The 20,646-nt window shown below is 44.4% G+C and overlaps 1 protein-coding gene across 2 annotated transcripts in view; it reads right to left on the bottom strand.

Moving 5' to 3' along the window:
* Positions 1-791: 791 nt before the first annotated feature.
* LOC119790014 overlaps positions 792-20,646 on the bottom strand; it is a 30,059-nt gene continuing 10,204 nt past the window's right edge. Inside the window, exons 2-13 of one of the 2 annotated variants that reach the window (XM_038295300.1) lie at positions 8,150-8,256; positions 6,760-6,799; positions 6,647-6,672; positions 6,066-6,120; positions 5,842-5,903; positions 5,736-5,759; positions 3,037-3,079; positions 2,905-2,954; positions 2,706-2,729; positions 2,566-2,622; positions 2,292-2,483; positions 792-2,214 (exon numbers count right to left, since the gene is read on the bottom strand). In XM_038295300.1, coding sequence (XP_038151228.1) covers positions 2,356-2,483; positions 2,566-2,622; positions 2,706-2,729; positions 2,905-2,954; positions 3,037-3,079; positions 5,736-5,759; positions 5,842-5,903; positions 6,066-6,120; positions 6,647-6,672; positions 6,760-6,799; positions 8,150-8,249 — 609 coding nt within the window. In that variant the 5' untranslated portion in view covers positions 8,250-8,256 and the 3' untranslated portion in view covers positions 792-2,214; positions 2,292-2,355. Of the gene's footprint in view, positions 2,215-2,291; positions 2,484-2,565; positions 2,623-2,705; positions 2,730-2,904; positions 2,955-3,036; positions 3,080-5,735; positions 5,760-5,841; positions 5,904-6,065; positions 6,121-6,646; positions 6,676-6,759; positions 6,800-8,149; positions 8,257-20,646 lie in introns of both variants that reach the window. The other variant, XM_038295299.1, reaches the window with a different exon arrangement.

Raw genomic sequence — 20,646 nt, forward strand, 5'->3', positions numbered from 1 at the left:
ATGCTTGGATTCTCCCAGCCTCTCTGCAGAGGACCAGAGGTTCTGGTCTTGGTTCTGCTCACCTTAGAGCAGTGAGGAAGATGATGCTGTCTGCGTTCTTCAGTCTGAGATCCAAAGAACCAGAACCTGGACTAGAGCAGCAGGAAGAGGCTGGTTCTGATGATGGCGGCTCCTCTGGGAGGAGCTTCTGTTCATCCAAAGACGAATGAACCAGATTCAATGATGACGTCATCCTCGGATGGCCCCATCGATGACGTCATCCCAGGATGGCCCCGTCGATGACGTCATCCCAGGATGGCCCCGTCATCCCAGGATGGCCCCGTCATCCCAGGATGGCCCCGTCGATGACGTCATCCCAGGATGGCCCCGTCATCCCAGGATGGCCCCGTCGATGACGTCATCCCAGGATGGCCCCGTCATCCCAGGATGGCCCCGTCCATGACGTCATCCCAGGATGGCCCCGTCATCCCAGGATGGCCCCGTCAATGACGTCATCCCAGGATGGCCCCGTCGATGACGTCATCCCAGGATGACCCCGTCGATGACGTCATCCCAGGATGGCCCCGTCGATGACGTCATCCCAGGATGGCCCCGTCGATGTCGTCATCCCAGGATGACCCCGTCGATGACGTCATCCCAGGATGGACCTCATCCCAGAATGGCCCCGTCGATGACGTCATCCCAGGATGGCCCCGTCGATGACGTCATCCCAGGATGACCCCGTCGATGACGATGACCTGATAGCACCTGCTCTAGGGGGCGCTGCGTTCAGTCAATGAGGTCAGAGTCGGTTTGTTGCATTTTTCTCTTTAATTGAAATCAGCAGGTAAATGAAGACATTCTCAGGAGTCGTCAGTGAAAGTAAAGCTGAAACAAGCTGGCGCCGCGGGGCCCCAGGAACATTGGCAGGTTACCATGAATGAATGAAATAAATGCCCGATAGCAGTAAGTCTCCTGGCCTCTGTGCTAATCTGGATTAATCTGGATTCTGTTCCGATATTAGTGTTCCCAACCTCAACACGTCTCTCAGAGATGCTGATTTAACAGGGTCTCATTTAAAGGAATCAGTTATCAACATGTCTGACCCACCATTCAGTTCATCCCTTTAATCTCTAAAGGTCATGTGATCGGTCATGTGATCGGTCATCTGTGGAGTCTTAGGGACTCCAATCACCAAAGCTCCTGTTAGGTGGGATCAAAACATGAAGGAGATCTCAGGACCTTTAGGATGTGGATTCATCCTGCTGAATGTTTGCTGCATCAGGGAAACCAGGAAACCAGGATCGTTTGGTTGGTTTAGTGGATCCGTCCACTCAGAACCAGGTGAGATGCTCTGCAGGCAATGGATCCCCGGATCGATGGATCCCTGGATCAATGGATCCCCGGATCAATGGATCCCTGGATCACCAGATCGATGGATCCCCGGATCCATGGATCCCCGGATCGATGGATCCGACTCTCCAGCGTTTGTTGATCCAGGTCAGGTTTCATTCATACTACTTCCTGCTCAGAGGTTTAACCAAAGCCAGTCCGTTAAAGCAGGAAGTGACGGACGGCCAATCACAGGTGAGCAGATGATGAACCATCTCTGGCTGTTTAACTAAGCAGGAGCTGCTGGTTCAGATCCCGGTTGATCTCCTTCAGAGGTTCTGGTTTTGGTCTGTTAAAATAAAACTAGTTTATGTCAGAAGCAGGCGGCTGGTATGGAGACATGATGGACGACCGTCTATCAATGTTCTACTTCTGGTTTATTGGGACACAGCTGGGCCTGAATCTATTCACACCCAGCAGATTTAGGTTTGAACGCTGACTGGAAAAGACTTCAGCAGAAGAAGAGTCTCTGTTTAAATTCCATCTGGATAAAAAGCGCTGAGCGGGTCCTAGCGCTGATGCTAACAGACAGTCTTCTCATGGAGGAGCCTAGAAGGCCTCTTCACCATCATCCTTTAGATCCGTGATCAGTTGGTTCTGGACCCAGAATCAAGACCAGCCGGTTCAGTCTAAAGACCAGTTCAGACCTAAATCTGCTGGAAGTAGGAATCCTTTCGGCCGGCTGCAGGGTTGGAACCGGGCCGGTCCCGACCCTGCAGCTTATGGATAAGAGCGAAGCTAAACCGAAACGCGTTGGCCTCTGGCAGGGTCAGGGTTCTGGTGAAGATGAGGAAGTCGGGTCGGTTCCCCCCACCAGGCGCTGCCGGGCTAACAGTGGATCATCTAAAAGCAAAATACGGAGCGAATGAGCTGCTGTTCCACAGGTGGGTGATTTAGCTCAGGTGAGTTCCAGAACCTACAGGCGGCTGATTCACATAGTTATCATCATCGTCGTCATCATCGTCGTCGTCCTCCTCCTCCGGCTCACTGTGACCCAATATGTCTGCCGTGGCACCTGCAGGAAACACGTTTGGTATTTAAGGAACCCAGACAGATGAAAAGAAAGGTTCTGAACTCACTGGGCTGGTCCATCTCGTTCAGGTTCAGGTAGTCTGAGGAGAGAAACAGCAGACCGTCAGAACCACGGACCCAAAGGCTCTGATGACCCGCAGGCCAGACTGGGGCTCAACTTACTGGGCTCAGATTCTGGGTCCGACTCTGGTTCTGGTTCTGGTTTGATTATTGCTTCTTCTGAAATGAGACATTTGCAAACGGTGACAAAGCAAAGAGAAAAGGCAGCAGAACGTTTTTCCTTCAGACGAACCAGAACTCACCAACGTTCACGTAGTTATGATTATCTGTGGAGAAAACAAACGGATCAGACGTGACCAGCTGAACATGCTAACGGCTAAAGCTGATATGTCCATATGCACGGTAGTGGCAGCCTAATGCTCTGTGGTTCCTTCCCTGAGAGCGGCTCAGGTTGTTAAACTTAAGGGACCATGATGGAAGGAACCGGAGGAGAACCTCTACCTGAGCTGGGAGTGGAGGCCCGACTCTGATCCGTTTCAGGAAGAACCTTTCTGTAGAAATCAGAGAAGAAATGATGAGAGGGGGGGAGGGGGGTCAGTGGTGGGTGGAGCAGCAGGGGTTGCTCAGACCTACATGTATCCGTTGTCTTCAGCGTCGCTGTCCTGGCAATCAGGTCCTGTTGGAAAAAAACAAACAAAGTTCTCAAACGAAGTACTGGACCAGTTTCCCTGTCCGGTCCACATCCAGATATCCGGTCTATATCCAGATATCCGGTCTATATCCGGTCTATATCCAGATATCCGGTCTATATCCAGATATCCGGTCTATATCCAGATATTCGGTCTATATCCAGATATCCGGTCTATATCTGGTCTATATCCAGATATCCGGTCTATATCTGGTCTATATCCAGATATCCGGTCTATATCTGGTCTATATCCAGATGTCTATATCCAGATATCTGGTCTATATCTGGTCTATATCCAGATATCCGGTCTATATCCAGATATTCGGTCTATATCCAGATATCCGGTCTATATCCAGTCTATTTCCGGTCCACATCCAGATATCCAGTCTATATGCGGTCTATATTCAGATATCCGGTCTATATCCAGATATCCGGTCTATATCCAGATATCCAGTCTATATCCAGATATCCGGTCTATATCCAGATATCCAGTCTATATCCAGATATCCGGTCTATATCCAGATATCGGGTCTATATCCAGATATCCGGTCTATATCTGGTCTATATCCAGATATCCGGTCTATATCTGGTCTATATCCAGATGTCTATATCCAGATATCCGGTCTATATCTGGTCTATATCCAGATATCCGGTCTATATCTGGTCTATATCCAGATGTCTATATCCAGATATCCGGTCTATATCCATATATCCAGTCTATATCCGGTCCACATCCAGATATCAGTCTATATACGGTCTATATCCAGATATCCGGTCTATATCCAGATATCCGGTCTATATCTGGTCTATATCCAGATATCTGGTCTATATCTGGTTTATATCCAGATATCCGGTCTATATCCAGATATCCGGTCTATATCTGGTCTATATCCAGATATCCGGTCTATATCTGGTCTATATCCAGATATCCGGTCTATATCCGGATATCCGGTCTATATCCGGTCTATATCCAGATATCTGGTCTATATCCGGTCAATATCCAGATATCCGGTCTATATCCGGTCTATATCCAGATATCCGGTCTATATCCAGATATCCGGTCTATATCTGTTACACAGCAGGGCCTCATGCTGCCCACAGTAGCATCGCCATAATGTAGATGCGGTTTAAATAGAGTAAATGATTAAAGGAGCGCCGCTCACACCAGCATATTTACACAACTTAAGATTTAGATAATAAAATTCAACCAAATATGATCCTAGGAATTGAATATCTACAGTTATATTTTCTAAATGTTTGTCTCCTTTTTAAACAGAATAGTATAAAATACTTTCATTTGTATTAAAGGAGAATTTATAAACCGATCATCAGCTGATTCTGCGGTGCAGATAAACATGCATCATCTGCAAAAACAATCTTATAAAGAATATTGGTAAAGTTTTCAGTAAGTGGTCCTAAGATGGACCCCTGAGGGACTCTTGCTGCCCTCGGTTCAACAGGTAGCTTCAGACCGACCAGGTGTTTCCTCTGACACCAGAACTGACCAATGAAATTTAAAGGTGAATCCAGGAAGTCACCATCCTCCCCTTTATCTATGGCAGGTGGTTCTACCTGAAGCCGTTCAATCTGTCCGGATAGCTACTCAGTCTATTATAGACCCCTGCTTCGCTCATTCCTTCATATTAATCAGGTGTATGGAGGCGAGGAGAACTCTGAAACAGCAGGGCTCTGGTACCTTAGAACAGCTGTCTTAAAGAAAACACTTGTCTGTTTCTACATGTTGGCCATGAACACCTGCCCAGACACACCTGGTGTCCAACCAAGTCCTTAAAGGATCAACGGGTAACTTTTACCAAAATGTCCTGAGTTCAGATTGTCCATAATTTGGTTCCTTCAGCTCAAGCAGGCGCCGTCGCCTGAAAAGTCGCTTTCCAAACAGGTTTTAACTCGGTCCATGTTGTATCTGTGCTGAAACATCCTAAAGCTGATGACCTCGTTCAGGACTACAAACCTCCAGACTCGTCCAACCGGGTCCACAGCCGCCTGCTTGACGCATCCACCAGGTCTGACGTCCTTTTTAGCATCTACGCCCCTCCGGGCGCCGTCCATTCGGAAAGAATTTGTGAACGGAGCACCGAGGAAAATTTGTAACTAGATCCACCCAGAAGAACACGGCGAGCAGCAGCACCTGCTGGCAACGCTTCGCAAATGGAAACTTTCGCTCATCGATGTCACCGCTACCAACAGGTTGTGAATAACCTGCAGGAAACGAACGACTGTCCCTGTTGGACGACACGCAAAGACGTAAACGCCCGTTTTCTTACTCTACATTCAAACTTTGCTTAAAAACTGAATCCAGTTTTGTCTACAAACAGGTTCTCATTCAGTCGTCGAGACCGGATCCAACTGGTTCAGAACCAGTCCAAACGCCAACATCCAACCGGTCAGAACCTCCATCTATTAGGGCTGGCCCCTACAGAACCATGGAGTCCAGGTCTCTGATCCTCCACAGCCGGCAGAAATGAAACAGCCACTAAGTTAGAGCCAATCTTTGAGCGAACTGCTTCCTAAAGTCAAGCTGATCGAATGTTTTTCTGTTTAACTCATGAAGACGCAGGATGTTCTGGTTAGCATGGTGCAGCCGGAGAGAAGCCAGGGGAATCTGCTCCTACCAGGGACTTACCGTTCTCGTAACTCGGATTACTCTCTGTGAAAGAAAGAGGAAAAACTGACTGACAGTCTGGAACATTAACACCAGGAAGATGTGAGAACTCGTTAGGACAGCCCACCAGTCTCTGTCGGTGTGTAGGGCCGGAGTCTCCGCTCAGAACCACGGTCAGCAGCATTTGGGCTGAGATAAACACAAAGGAAATTAAATTAAGATCTAACTAATACACTTTTTGCAACAATAAAAGCCTGAAATATCAGTTTCCATCTTAGATTCCAAAACCATATCTGGAGATTAATGTGAGGTTCTGGCAGAAAAAACTGGGTTTAGTTTGAAGAGACTCACTGCGGCATCAGGCTGCTGGGAGAATGGATGGGGACATGGTTGGTGACGGACTGGGCTGAAAATCAGAGTGAGATGATGTCATCAGCTGATGGATGATGGATGGATTATGGATGGATGGATGAATGATGGATGATGGATTATGGATGGATGGAGGACTGATGGATGGATGGATGAATGATGGATGGATGGATGGATGGATGATGGATGGATGGATGGATGATGGATAGATGGATTATGGATGGATGAATGATGGATGGATGGATGGATGATGGATGGATGGATGGATGATGGATAGATGGATGGATGGATGGATGATGATGGATTGATGGATGATGGATGGATGATGGATTGATGATGGATGGATGGATGGATGGATGGATTGATGATGGATGGATGGATGGATGGATGAATGGATGATGGATTGATGGATGGATGGATTGAATTGGATGATGGATGGATGGATGGATGATGGATTGATGATGGATGGATTGATGATGGATGGATGGATGATGGATGATGGATGGATGAACCCTAGAATCCCTCCCAGAGGTCCTGAAGCGTCTCAGCTGTGAGGGACTCACCTGGATGGATGACTCTGAATCCAGAGCTTCTGGGTGAAACAGAGAACATGGTTCTGAGTGATGCGGTGTTCAGACTAAAGTGGTCGATGGAGCAGAAGAAGAAGAAAACTTACGGGACGTATTCCTCTGTAGGGTCCGTCTGAGAGATGGAGGCTGGAAACAGAAACCACAGCGTTCAAATCTGGGTACAGCTACTAGCTAGCATCTCAGCTGCTGCTCATGTATGAAGATAACATCATGTCCTTCCTCACTGACACTGGCATTTATAACTTTTATTGGCATTTTCTACTGTTTATAAAAATACTTTTATTTTTATACACCTTACAGATAGTAAATGAGCAGCAGCTTAGCAACGAAATGAACATTTCCATCCTTAAAGTGCAGCAGTGACCAAATGTTAACCCATCAGATGCTGTGGGATGATGGTGCTGAAAGCTGAACTGAAGTCCAGGAACAGCATCCATCGTGGGTGTTCTCCTCCAGGTGTGCCAGGCTCAGGTGGAGAGCAGCAGAGATGGCAGGTGTGTTATCAGGCCTTCCTGAGATAATTTGACTCTTTTTTCATTTTCTCTGTTAAACAGCTTCTCTGACGTCATCATGATCAGAGCAGTAAATCTGATTAAACCGTCTTTATCTGCATTCTAGTTGTTTCTTTCTTTAGATTACGCACTATATAGCATAATGTTAGCATGAAAGGAAAACATTAAACTATAAAAGACTAGATTTCTGTTTAAATCCAAAGCTGATAAAGTTAGCTCCTGGAAGTAGCGTAGCATCCCATTTTCTACAGATCAGGAACAGATGATGAACCAGGAAGGATTTAAATTCTTTTATTTTATCAGGAAATACATTATTAACCTTTAACACATTATAGTTTAGTACGCTTATTATTTTTGGGGAGTCATTTTTTTTATGTAAAATGGAGGACGACCCGCGTGTTTATCTGGTTGATGATGAGCTGATGGGACGGATCGGCGAGCGACGGATGGAAACGGGATGGAAGGAGAATTTAGGAATATTTGGAGATCAGAGTTCCTGTTATCCTCCTGTTCGACCAATCAGCTCCCAGCACCTGCTCCTCAGCCAATCAGAGGCCTGGCTCTCTGAACGCAGTCCCCTCCTGCAGCTCAGCTCTTATTGACTGCAGTCAATCTTGCTTTAGATTACAAATAACAATATTACCTATAGAGAAAAGTAATTAGATTACTTTATAATGGAAAACTAAGTGGGTTCTAGCAGCGTAGGAAGCGTCTCCCCAAACACCAGAGACCAGAGGCGGAGCTGTGATGTCACCAGGTCACCTCCAGTGTGACTCGCCTGCTTCAGAGGCTGCAGAACAAACATGACCTGGAGGTGACATGGTGACCCGGCTCCGCTGGAGACCAGACATGGAAACCAAACATCTGATATGGGCCTGAGTTTGGTTTGAAGGTCCGTCAGTAAAACCCGCAGGGCGAGCTATCTACCACATCTTAACCATGAGTGGGAGGAGCTTCTTCTCACCAGGACTTTTGTTGCCGCAGTCCAGACAGACGACGGCCAGGAGGACGGTGGCGATGAAGACGGCAGCCATTATGAGCAGAGTGAGCCAGGAGGCGTCCATCCTTCATCTGACGAACAAAACAAACCAGTTAATCCACCTGAGAGGAAATCTGGATCAGGAAGTTCTGATGAAGTTCTGGTTTGGCTGGACCAGAACTTCATCAGAACTCGGTTAGAAACCTTCAGGACCGCTCTAAGGATGTTTAGTCGGATCGCATCATCATTTCTCAAACATTTCATTCACATCATACTAAACTTTGATCATAGATCAACGTTCTTAGATCCGACCCACACTGTGATCTATGCTGAGCTCTGACTGCTCACCAGAAGCTGAAAGACGTTTGAACGCTTCCATCTTCAGTCGCCATCAATCCAGACCCGGTACCAGACCTAGTACCAGGCCCGGAACCAGACCCGGAACCAGAACTAATACCAGACCCAGTACGAGAGCTAGTACCAGGCCCAGATTCAGACCCGGAACCAGAACTAATACCAGACCCAGTACCAGAACTAGTACCAGGCCCGGTACCAGGCCCAGATCCAGACCCAGTACCAGAACTAATACCAGACCCAGTACCAGAACTAGTACCAGGCCCGGTACCAGGCCCAGATCCAGACCCGGAACCAGAACTAATACCAGGCCCAGTACCAGACCTAGTACAAGGCCCGGTACCAGGCCCAGTACTAGAGCCAGAACCAGTACCAGACCTAGTACCAGGCCCGGAACCAGACCCGGTACCAGGCCCAGATCCAGACCCGGTACCAGAACTAATACCAGACCCGGTACCAGGCCCAGATCCAGACCCGGAACCAGAACTAATACCAGGCCCAGTACCAGACCTAGTACCAGACCCGATACCAGGCCCAGTACTAGAGCCAGAACCAGTACCAGACCTAGTACCAGGCCCGGAACCAGACCCGGTACCAGGCCCAGATCCAGACCCGGTACCAGAACTAATACCAGACCCGGTACAAGGCCCAGATCCAGAACTAATACCAGACCCGGAACCAGAACTAATACCAGACCCAGTACCAGACCTAGTACCAGGCCCGGAACCAGAACTAATACCAGACCCGGTACCAGGCCCAGATCCAGACCCGGTACCAGAACTAATACCAGACCCAGTACCAGGCCCAGATCCAGAACTAATACCAGACCCAGAACCAGAACTAATACCAGACCCAGTATCAGACCTAGTACCAGGCCCGATACCAGGCCCAGTACTAGAGCCAGAACCAGGCCCAGTACCAGACCTAGTACCAGGCCCGGAACCAGAACTAATACCAGACCCAGTACCAGACCCGGAACCAGAACTAATACCAGACCCAGTACCAGACCTAGTACCCGAACTAATACCAGACCCGGTACCAGGTCCAGTACCAGACCCGGAACGAGAACTAATACCAGACCCGGTACCAGACCCTAGTACCAGACCCGATACTAGAGCCAGAACCAGAACTAATACCAGAACCAGGCCCGGTATCAGAACTAATACCAGGCCCGGAACCAGAACCCATACCAGGCCCAGTACTAGAGCCAGAACCAGTACCAGACCTAGTACCAGGCCCGGAACCAGACCCGGTACCAGGCCCAGATCCAGACCCGGTACCAGAACTAATACCAGACCCGGTACCAGGCCCAGCTCCAGAACTAATACCAGACCCGGAACCAGAACTAATACCAGACCCAGTACCAGGCCCAGATCCAGACCCGGTACCAGAACTAATACCAGACCCGGTACCAGGCCCAGATCCAGAACTAATACCAGACCCAGTACCAGACCCGGAACCAGAACTAATACCAGACCCAGTACCAGACCTAGTACCAGGCCCGATACCAGGCCCAGTACTAGAGCCAGAACCAGGCCCAGTACCAGACCTAGTACCAGGCCCGGAACCAGACCCGGAACCAGAACTAATACCAGACCCAGTACCAGACCCGGAACCAGAACTAATACCAGACCCAGTACCAGACCTAGTACCAGGCCCGGAACCAGAACTAATACCAGACCCGGTACCAGGCCCAGATCCAGACCCGGTACCAGAACTAATACCAGACCCGGTACCAGGCCAGAACTAATACCAGACCCGGAACCAGAACTAATACCAGACCCAGTACCAGACCTAGTACCAGGCCCGATACCAGGCCCAGTACTAGAGCCAGAACCAGGCCCAGTACCAGACCTAGTACCAGACCCGGAACCAGAACTAATACCAGACCCGGAACCAGAACTAATACCAGACCCAGTACCAGACCTAGTACCCGAACTAACACCAGACCCGGAACCAGAACTAATACCAGACCCAGTACCAGACCCGGAACCAGAACTAATACCAGACCCAGTACCAGACCTAGTACTAGAGCCAGAACCAGAACTAATACCAGAACCAGGCCCGGTATCAGAACTAATACCAGGCCCGGAACCAGAACCCATACCAGGCCCAGTACTAGAGCCAGAACCAGAACTAATACCAGACCCAGTACCAGAGCCAGAACTAGGCCCAGTACCAGAACTAATACCAGACCCAGTACCAGGCCCAGTACCAGAACTAGTACCAGACCCAGTACCAGACCCGGTACCAGGCCTGGAACCAGAACCAGGCCAACCAGGTCAGGCTTAGAACACATTTTTTTCAATACGTTTTATCATAACTAAATCAAACATGTCTGACCCGGTACCACCAATGTCTGACCCGGTACCACCAAAAAGTGGTTCTGGTTTCGAAAAAAGAAAAAAACGCATCTTGAAAATAAATAATTAAGATCTTCTTAATCAAAAGGAGGGTTGGAGTAATTTATTAATAATTAATTTATATTAATTTTATGTTTTCAGTTTTCTTCAAATACGTGTCTTTGATAAAGTTAACATATTTTTTTCTGATAAAGTTTATGTCGTTTAATCGGTTAATCCCAAACAATGAGGCGTCAGAGATGCTCCGTCCTAAATATTAAATCACTTTTCTTGTTGAATCTGAAAATCTGAACTTATGTTCAAATGTTTTGCTTCTTATCATCAGCCTTCATCTGATTTTTACACTAATACCACCTTTTGAAGCAGCATGTTTAAAAGTTAGAGCGTCGCTAACAGAAGTTTAGTCCTTTATATCTGTATCCTGTTACAGATGCTTAAACCTTTATAGTCGTAAACCTGAAAGGAAAAAGTTCATAGATTGGTTGTTTCGCCTGTGGAAGGTTCACACTGTGCAGAATTATTAAAGAAATGATTATTTCCACCACATCGTCCTTTTTACATGTCCTACTCCAAGCTGTTTAGGCCTGAAAGCCAAATACCAGTTAAATAAATCAGGTGGTGTTCATCTCTGTAATGAGAAGGGGCGTGGCCTAATGACATCACACCCTATATAAGGTGTGCTTAATTTTTAGGCAACTTCCTTTCTTTGGCAAAATGGGTCAGAAAAGAGATTTACAGTCTCTGAAAAGTCAGAAATGGTCAGATGTCTTTCAGAGGGAAGCAGCAGCTTTTGAAGCGGCATCATCGCACAATCAAGCTGTTCACGGCAAATCGCCAACAGGGCGCAAGAAGCGTGTTGAAAAAAGATGCAAAATAAATCCCCATGAATGAGAAGGATGAAGCGTGAAGCTGCCAGGAAGCCATTAGCCACCAGTTGTTCCATATTTCAGAGCTGCAACATGTCTGGAGCGCCGAGAAGCACAAGGTGCTCAATCCTCAGGGACCTGGCCAAGGTAAGGAAAGCTGAAAAAAGGCCACCTTTGAACAAGACGCACGAGACAAAACGTCAAGATTGGGCCAAGAAATCTCTGCAGACTGATTCCTCCAAGGTGTTTGGGTCTGATGGAATGAGAGAGAGTCTAGATGGTCCAGATGGATGGATGGGCACCAGGCTGGATCAGTGAAGGGCAGCAAGTTCCTTATCCACTCAGACGCCAGCAAGGTGGAGGTGGGGTAATGCTATGGGCTGCTATCATCAAAGATGAGCTGCTGGGACCTTTTCAGGTTGATGGAGTCAAGATCAACTCCAGAAAAACATGATTTTTTCATGCAGGACAACCGTTGGTTCTGGGTCTGGTTCTAGGTTCTGGGTCTGGTTCTAGGTTCTGGGTCTAGGTCTGGCACTAGGTCTGGGTCTAGGGTCTGGGTCTAGGTTCTGGGTCTGGTTCTAGGTCTAGGTTCCGGGTCTGGTTCTAGGTTCTGGGTCTAGGTCTGGCACTAGGTCTGGGTCTAGGTTCTGGGTCTGGTTCTAGGTCTGGTTCTAGGTCTAGGTTCTGGGTCTGGTTCTGGGCGTCTAGCAGAAACCAGGGGCCCGTTTGGACTCTCGCCGTATGAATGATATTAATGCGGATCTGATTGGATTCCTGAAGAACGGAGACAGCTGATTGGTGGAATGATGCAGGATGAAGATGACCACGCCCACTATTTGTCATCCCTCCCAAGCAGCCATATTGTTGCCCTTTGCTTGTTCTGTTCTGATGGTGAGGATTCTGTCGCAGTGAATCTGTTTACGCTGCATTATTGTTTCCTCCTGTTTACTGATTTATGATCAGTTGGTTTATTTTCATCAGGAAATTGTTGATTCTGGAAACGGATCCTTTTGCTTTCAGTCTCGGTTCATCCTGAAGTCTTTGCTTTCCCTCCGCTAGGAGCAGAAAATGTGTTTATCTAATTTAATAAATCCACAGACCGCCTACTGGAAGTCATCCTCAGAGCTTTAGCACCTAGACAGGCCATAACGGCCCCACAGCGTTCTGTGCTGTTTGGGTCTACGGCAGGATGATCAGGGACCCAGTGCAGTGATCCAAGAACTGGTTCTGATCCATTTCCTGGTGTCGGTCCAGAGTTGATGGTTGGAGGAAGGTGGAAATGGACGATTCCTCCTGCTCTGGTTCTGCATTTCTACGCCGTCCGTCAGGAAGTCAGATCAACAGGAAGCAAAGCAACACGTGTTTCCATCAGGTTTCTCCTCGCAGCCTGAAACGTGTCGCTGCTGCAGAGATCTGAGAGCCGCTCAGCGTCGCGTTTATTTTAACATCTTCGTCTTTCTGCGACATGAAGCTTCATTTGACCAGAAAGAAACGCAAAGCTTTTTATAATCTAAGGATGGAAACCTGCAGCCATCAACGGTCTAAAGCCACAGAAATAAAATCGTTTCAATTTCCTTTGTTACTTTAGAATTTATAATTTCATTAGAAAATACTTCATTAATCTAAAGGGATTTATTAGATATAACTACTTTCTGAAAAACAAAAGAACGTCTGGATCTAATCTGGTCATTTTTTGCTTTGTACATTAAATGAATGAATAAATAGTTTCTGCTTTATTTCAAATGTCTCGTTTTTTATTGTGGTTTTCTACGTCGGTTTCCATAATTCTACAGCAGATTCTTTAAATGTTCACTTTCCAGCTTAGATTATGATCCTTTCATAATCTCAGACATGTTGTCTCTGTCTTTACTTTTATGTTCGTATTATTTTCTGTTTTGTTTCTGAAACCTTAAATTTTGTTTAATCAGATTTTATGGATCATTTTTTTACATTAAACAGTCTATTGAACATGGACAAATATTTCATTTCAACGACTCAGAACTTCGATCCGCTCAAATGTACTTTCTTAAACAAATAGGATCTAAATTTAGGTCCAATTTCAAAAACACCTCGTATGAAAATGATCCTCAAACAGCTAAAGGTCCGAACCAAACTCCAGATAAAAGGAACCAGAACCATCAGTTCCGGCGGTTCCAGAAGCCTTTTAGTCGACCAATCATAAGCTAAACCTTCCGGCTGGAATTGAATGTTACCATGTTCCCTTCATGTTCCCTTCATGTTCCCTCATGTTTCCTACATGTTCCCTTACTGTTACCTACATGTTCCCCTCATGTTCCCTTACTGTTACCTACATGTTCCCTTCATTTTCCCTGCATGTTCCCTTACTGTTACCTACATGTTCCCTTACTGTTACCTACATGTTCCCTTCATGTTCCCTTACTGTTACCTACATGTTCCCTTACTGTTACCTACACGTTCCCTTCGTGTTCCCCTCATGTTCCCTTCATGTTCCCATACTGTTACCTACACGTTCCCTTCATGTTCCCTTACTGTTCCTATACTGTTACCTACACGTTCCCCTCATGTTCCCTACATGTTCCCTCATGTTTCCTTACTGTTACCTACATGTTCCCTTACTGTTACCCTCATGTTCCCTTACTGTTACCTACATGTTCCCTCATGTTCCCTTACTGTTACCTACATGTTCCCTTAATTTTCCCTTCATGTTCCCTTACTGTTACCTACATGTTCCCTCATGTTCCCTTACTGTTACCTACATGTTCCCTTCATTTTCCCTTCATGTTCCCTTACTGTTACCTACACGTTCCCTCATGTTCCCCTCATGTTCCCTTCATGTTCCCATACTGTTACCTACACATTCCCTTCATGTTCCCTACATTTTACCTTCATGTTCCCTTACTGTTACCTACACGTTCCCCTCATGTTCCCTTCATGTTCCCTTACTGTTACCTATACGTTCCCCTCATGTTCCCCTCATGTTCCCTTCATGTTCCCTTACTGTTACCTACACGTTCCCTTCATGTTCCCCTCATGTTCCCTTCATGTTCCCTTACTGTTACCTACACGTTCCCTTCATGTTCCCCTCATGTTCCCTTCATGTTCCCTTACTGTTACCTACACGTTCCCTTCATGTGCCCTACATGTTCCCTTCATGTTCCCTTCTCCACTGAAGCAGAGGAGCTTTCTAAACCTTCTGAAGCAAACAGAGCCGCTCCGTTCAACGGTTCCCTCTGCTTTCTGGTTTTCTGTTTACTGAGCTTCACTGCACTCAAAGAATTAAAACCACCCGTTTGTCCAACTCTCTCAATTCTAACATGTTGTTTCTACTAAAATAAAATATGATTGTAAGATTTACATAATCAGTTTGTGTAAATTTTACTTAAAACCAAATAACTCAAGATTTACTTGATTAATTCCTGTTGAGTTTACATGAATCAATCAAGTTCAAGGATAGACCTGGAAAATCTCGGACGCTATCGCGAGATTACACCTCAATGGAAGACACCACAGGCAAACATGAGGAGCACATGGGAAGTTTAAGGTAAGCTCGAATCTAATGTCATCTAACAAAATTGATTACCATTGTTGAACATATCTTACATACATACATACAGCTTTGTAATTATTATTTGATTAATCGATGCATTACTTTACAAATGAGCCAAAACAATTGCTTGGTTAGCATGTGACTAACACAAGACAAAGTGGGCTAGCCTACTTAATTCAACATGCTACTGCATGTCAGCTCGTGTTTGTGATATTGTGTGATGATGACATTTAGAGAGGCACTGAAAAGTAGTGTTGAATATTCGTTTTGAGAATTGAAATTAAATCCAAGTGTGTGTTTGCGCGCGCGTGTATATGTGTCTGTGTGCGCGCGCGCGCGCCTGCGTGTTGCAGCGCTGTGGGTAATCAGGCTTTGGCGTGTGGATGCATTTTCACACATGGAAAGCGCAGCATGTTGGCGGCAAACCCATTCATTGTGTATGTGGTGCCACGGCTGCAGCGCGTTCCGCCATGTCGCGGAGCCCAGCTTCGCGCAAGGTGAGCGCATGCCGCCGCGCCACAGCAGAAGCCGCTGCGCCCGAAATACATTTTTTTCAATCCGGGCGGAAAGCGCTGTGACGACATCCTAGCGCGTCCAATAGGTGAGGCCAGTTCTGAAAAAAAAAAAAGTTGTCCTGGTCATCCTGAAGTAAACCTGAAAGCGGTCTGTGTGAACTCCCCCAAGTCCTGCCTTGCCATCAGGATCAGGTGAACCCCCACCCTTTTATTTGTTGCTGGTCTTCTCTTCCTCCTCAGGAGAAAAGCTCTTTGCTGCAATGATGAGACATACATCTTTCACAACGAAGCTGCAAGGGAAGAAAACAGCTGCGTGAAGCTGACACCCCACCCACGAAAAAATACTCAGCAAATAGACTGAATGGTTAGTGCTACGTTAGTGCTGATTTGTGCCGTTAAAACGGTCATTTGTGCTGCTTTAGTTTTTAAGATATAATGAATTATAATGCAAGGCTTGTGACTAGACGTCAGGACGCATTTCTAGTTGTCGAGGCCACTTAAAAGACTCGCCAGCTGAAGTAAACATAAACTGGACCGTGGGAAGAGCAAGTCCCGGATTTCTTAATAAAAGTTGAAAACCACAGCTGAAAACAGAGTATCTGGACCTCTATGAACACTGGGAGTGGATCACGGAATTTTTAATTACTTCAGTATTATGTTTAAAAAAATACGTCTAACAAGAACAGGCATATAGTTATTTTTTTTTTTTTTTGGAGTCTGAAAAATTGAAGAACCAAACAGATTCTAAGTGGAGGCTCTGTTTTATTTGTGTATTAATTAGAGTATATTTTAATAATATGGGGAACAGTATATTCATGATTAGTTTTTGTGATTGGTACATGAGTATTTCACTTCGTTCACTACGTCTTTATTAAGGAATCAAATACAAGACAACAAGGCAGATGTCACAACAGCAAGCTCAATTTGCACACAATGTCTGATCTGAACTACAAATGATAAGTAAAACGATAACCTAAAATGCATCATGAAAATTATTTTTCTTTGTTTTGACATAATTATTTAATGATTAAAAACACACAGACACAGTGATTATAACTTGAATGCAGCAGGATATTGCCAATAAAATGTAACAAGAAGATGCCTTTAATAGTGTGTTCTAGCCTAGGTGGCTCTGATTTGCTGTTAGTTTACAAATAACATCCAGTAAAGAATCTTTTTGCCTCCAGAAGCTCCTTCAGGTTCGTGATCCACTCCCAGGGTTCATAGAGATCCTGATACTCTGTTTTCAGCTGTGCTTCTCAACTTTTTTAAGAAATCCGGGACTTGCTCTTCTCACGGTCCAGATTATGTTTACTTTGAGTCTTTCAAGTGGCCTTGACAACCAGAAATGCGTCCTAGTCTAGTCTAGTCTAGTCTAGTCACAAGCCTTATATTATAATTCATTATATTTTAAAAACTAAAGCAGCACAAATGACCGTTTTAACGGCACAAAATAGGCACTAACTTAGCACTAAAAAAGTAGACCACTTTGGTTTAAATCTGAGCTTACTGGGGGAACGGTGACCTCTTAATGATCTAAAAAATAATCTTTAATATTTCTAAAACTAAAGCAGCACAAACGATAAATTTAAGGGCACAATTCAGCACTAACGTATCACTAACCATTCAGTCTATTTGCTGAGTATTTTTTCGTGGATGGGGTGTCAGCTTCACCATGGGCGGTTCTAGACAAGGGCCAACGGGGGCCAGTGCCCCTGTAAATCATGTCCTGGCCCCTGTACTGAAGAAATAATACTTAAAAGACATTTTAATGATCATATGCGCTGGAACAGACATTGTTACTAATACAAATTATGTTTAACTAGTTGTTTAAAAACAATCAGGTGATAGTTCCAGTCCTATTGAGATAGGATCCCAGTTTTCATCTGCTAAATGTTTTTTTCAGAACAATTAAAAAAAAAAATACTCTTATTTTTACATTTAAATTTCTCAGTTTGTTTTTAGCTCTAATTCAGATTTTATATAAAATGGTATTTTTAACTTAAATTAAGTGGAAAAATATGTATAATTCCTAAATTATCAATGTATATTGACCTCATAAGAAATAATTTTAATTCAACCTCATTGAATAGAAATGTCACTTCATGCAGCTCTCTTAATACATTTGAATCCCTTGCCATGTTTTTTATGTCATGCTTTTCTGTGCCCCCCTGAAAACACTCTGGCCCTCTACTGGCCCCCTGGTACATTTGGTCTAGAACCGCCACTGAGCTTCACGCAGCTGAAGAAAACACTTCCTGGTCTGTAGCTTAGCAACGCGTGCACGCTGTGCTCGCTACTGCTGTGCGCTGCCGCCGGGTCTGCGCCCTACCATGCGTGAGCGCAGCGAAAAACGCGTCCTATGTGAGAGGGCCTTTAGGGACCACGTGGGGGTAAATTACATGTCGTTCTCTAAAATATGCAGCATCTAAGCGTTTAGCTCCTTCAGGACTATGGACACACACACACCGCAAACTGAAGTGAGCACACCCCCACAGCCCTATGGAGGATAAAAAGTGCCAAAATTAAATAAATAAATACAGCATTAAATAAATAATTAAATGTGTCAATAATTAATTAAATGTGGAATTAAATAAATAAATGTGTCATTCATTAATTAAAACCAAGTCACTAATATAAAGTGCCACACTTAAATAAATAAATACAGCGATAAACAATTCACTAAATGTGTAATTCATTAAATAAGGAATTAAATATATAAATGTGTCATTAATTTAATAAAATACGTCTTCATTTCATTTAAAATATGTATATAATTATTTCAGTGTGCATTTAATTATTTCATGGTCCTGTGTCGCAGTGCATCGAAACCATTAAAAGAATCTGTCAAACTCACCCATCAAAGTTAGGGGGCGGTTATCTAACACCTGATTGGTCACCTTGCACATTAAGGCGAAGCAAATCGATTACAGAGACTGTGATCCACAGGTTGTGGACATACTCTGATACAGTAGGTGGCGACTCGATTCGCGTTAACCCCGCCCCCTAACTTTATATATTTAATTCCTTATTTATTTAATGAATTACACATTTAATTAATTGTTTATCACTTTATTTATTTAATTGTTTCACTTTATATTAGTGACGTGGTTTTAATTAATAAATGACACATTTATTTATTTAATTCCACATTTAATTAATTATTGACACATTTAATTATTTATTTAATGCTGTATTTATTTATTTAATTTTGGCACTTTTTATCCTCCATACAGCCCAGCGGATCAGAAAACAAGTGAGGTACATTCTACCACCTGCTAACCAGACAAGAATGTCAGTATTTTCAGTGTGGCAAAGATAAAAACATCTGTTTTGCTGGAGCTGCTGAGAAGTGCTTGCACACGCAGGAGAGTGTACAGTTAAACAAGCATATTTTTTTGAGCAATATAGTTATTTCTGAATTGCTTTGGCTCAACACACTGATGCATGACCTTTGCAGGATTAACAAATAACAATACATGATCTGAGATTTGCACTTTTTAAAGCTAAGTAAAATGTTCTCTATAGTCTTAATCTGATCTGATCATTTTTCCTTTTTTTCCCGTACAGTTTGTTTCAGAATTTCATTAAACTATGGATAATTAGTCCACAGTGAGGTTTACATAACATACCAAAAGACTTCACAGCTGACTGACTTTTGGGATGATGCTTAAATGATTTATTTTATCAATATTGTCATATTTACATTGCAATGCTGTAATGGGGGAGGCTACAGAATTGTGTCAATTACATGGTAGCCAACACATTGTACTATGAAGCATATCTGAGCTTTAGAATGGGGAGCTATACGTCTAACTTTATTTCTCTTGTCATTATTTTCTCTGCATTACAGGATCTTTGTTACAACAAATTTTTAACCTTTGGTTTCCTGTCCAACCCCAATTCTGCCCTACCATTGGCTTCTGTTCAGAGGAAATCGCTTCTTGCCAATCAGAGGATTTCATCACTTTTTTGTGCACAAACTCCAGACTTAAACGGTATTTTTTGCTATAAATGTAGATGTTTAATTCTTTTTCTTGCTTAGAATGTTTAAATTGATTTAGGCTTTGGTCCAACAAACATAGATCAGCGCAGTTCTTTTTAAACTGCAGTCTTTAAGAAATGTGGAGGTGTAAAGAATGTTCTCTTTCCATGTCTGGTAGACCTGAACTTCTAAAACATTTCAGAATACAGCACTATCTGAGACAACGCTATCCATGTCCTCATACAAGTTGCCCATGTACTTTTAAGACATGGAATGCTTTGCGTATTCATTTGAGTAGAGTTCATCCAAAACCAAGCTCTACAGCGATTCAGGAGCGGTCTACATTCAGTTGTCATTTGTGTGCAAGTAGCAGCCTTCCTACAGAGAGAGACTACTTTGTACACATTGGAACTCATTTGAAGAATGATGAAACTGTTGGATGCATGTTTAAAGATTGCACTTTTCAAACCAACATTTATGGCACTTTCCACTCACACAAGAATAGGAAACACAACCCACACACTCTGAAACATTTCAAGCCAGGTATAGTTACAAACACCCAAATTCTACAACAAGACACTGATGGTTCTGGAGAGGTTGCAGATAATCAAGATAACCCTGAGGTTCAGGTATATAGTACATGTAGTACATCTTCAGGCTGTAATCCAGACACAACTGAGAACTTACTTGATGCATTTGAGCTAAATTTGGCTGCAGCATTGCTCAAGTTGGAGCATATTTATCATGTCCCAGGATCAAAACTTGATGACTTTCTGGAGGAACTTAACTACTTGTTAAAAGCATCCACATTCCCATTCTCCATTAAGATTCTTGAGAATTTATTTAAAAAACATAGTGTAACAAAAG

This window comes from Cyprinodon tularosa, unplaced genomic scaffold, assembly GCF_016077235.1.
Source record: "Cyprinodon tularosa strain WSP-4 unplaced genomic scaffold, ASM1607723v1 ctg352, whole genome shotgun sequence".
In the NCBI taxonomy this organism is placed as follows: domain Eukaryota; kingdom Metazoa; phylum Chordata; class Actinopteri; order Cyprinodontiformes; family Cyprinodontidae; genus Cyprinodon; species Cyprinodon tularosa.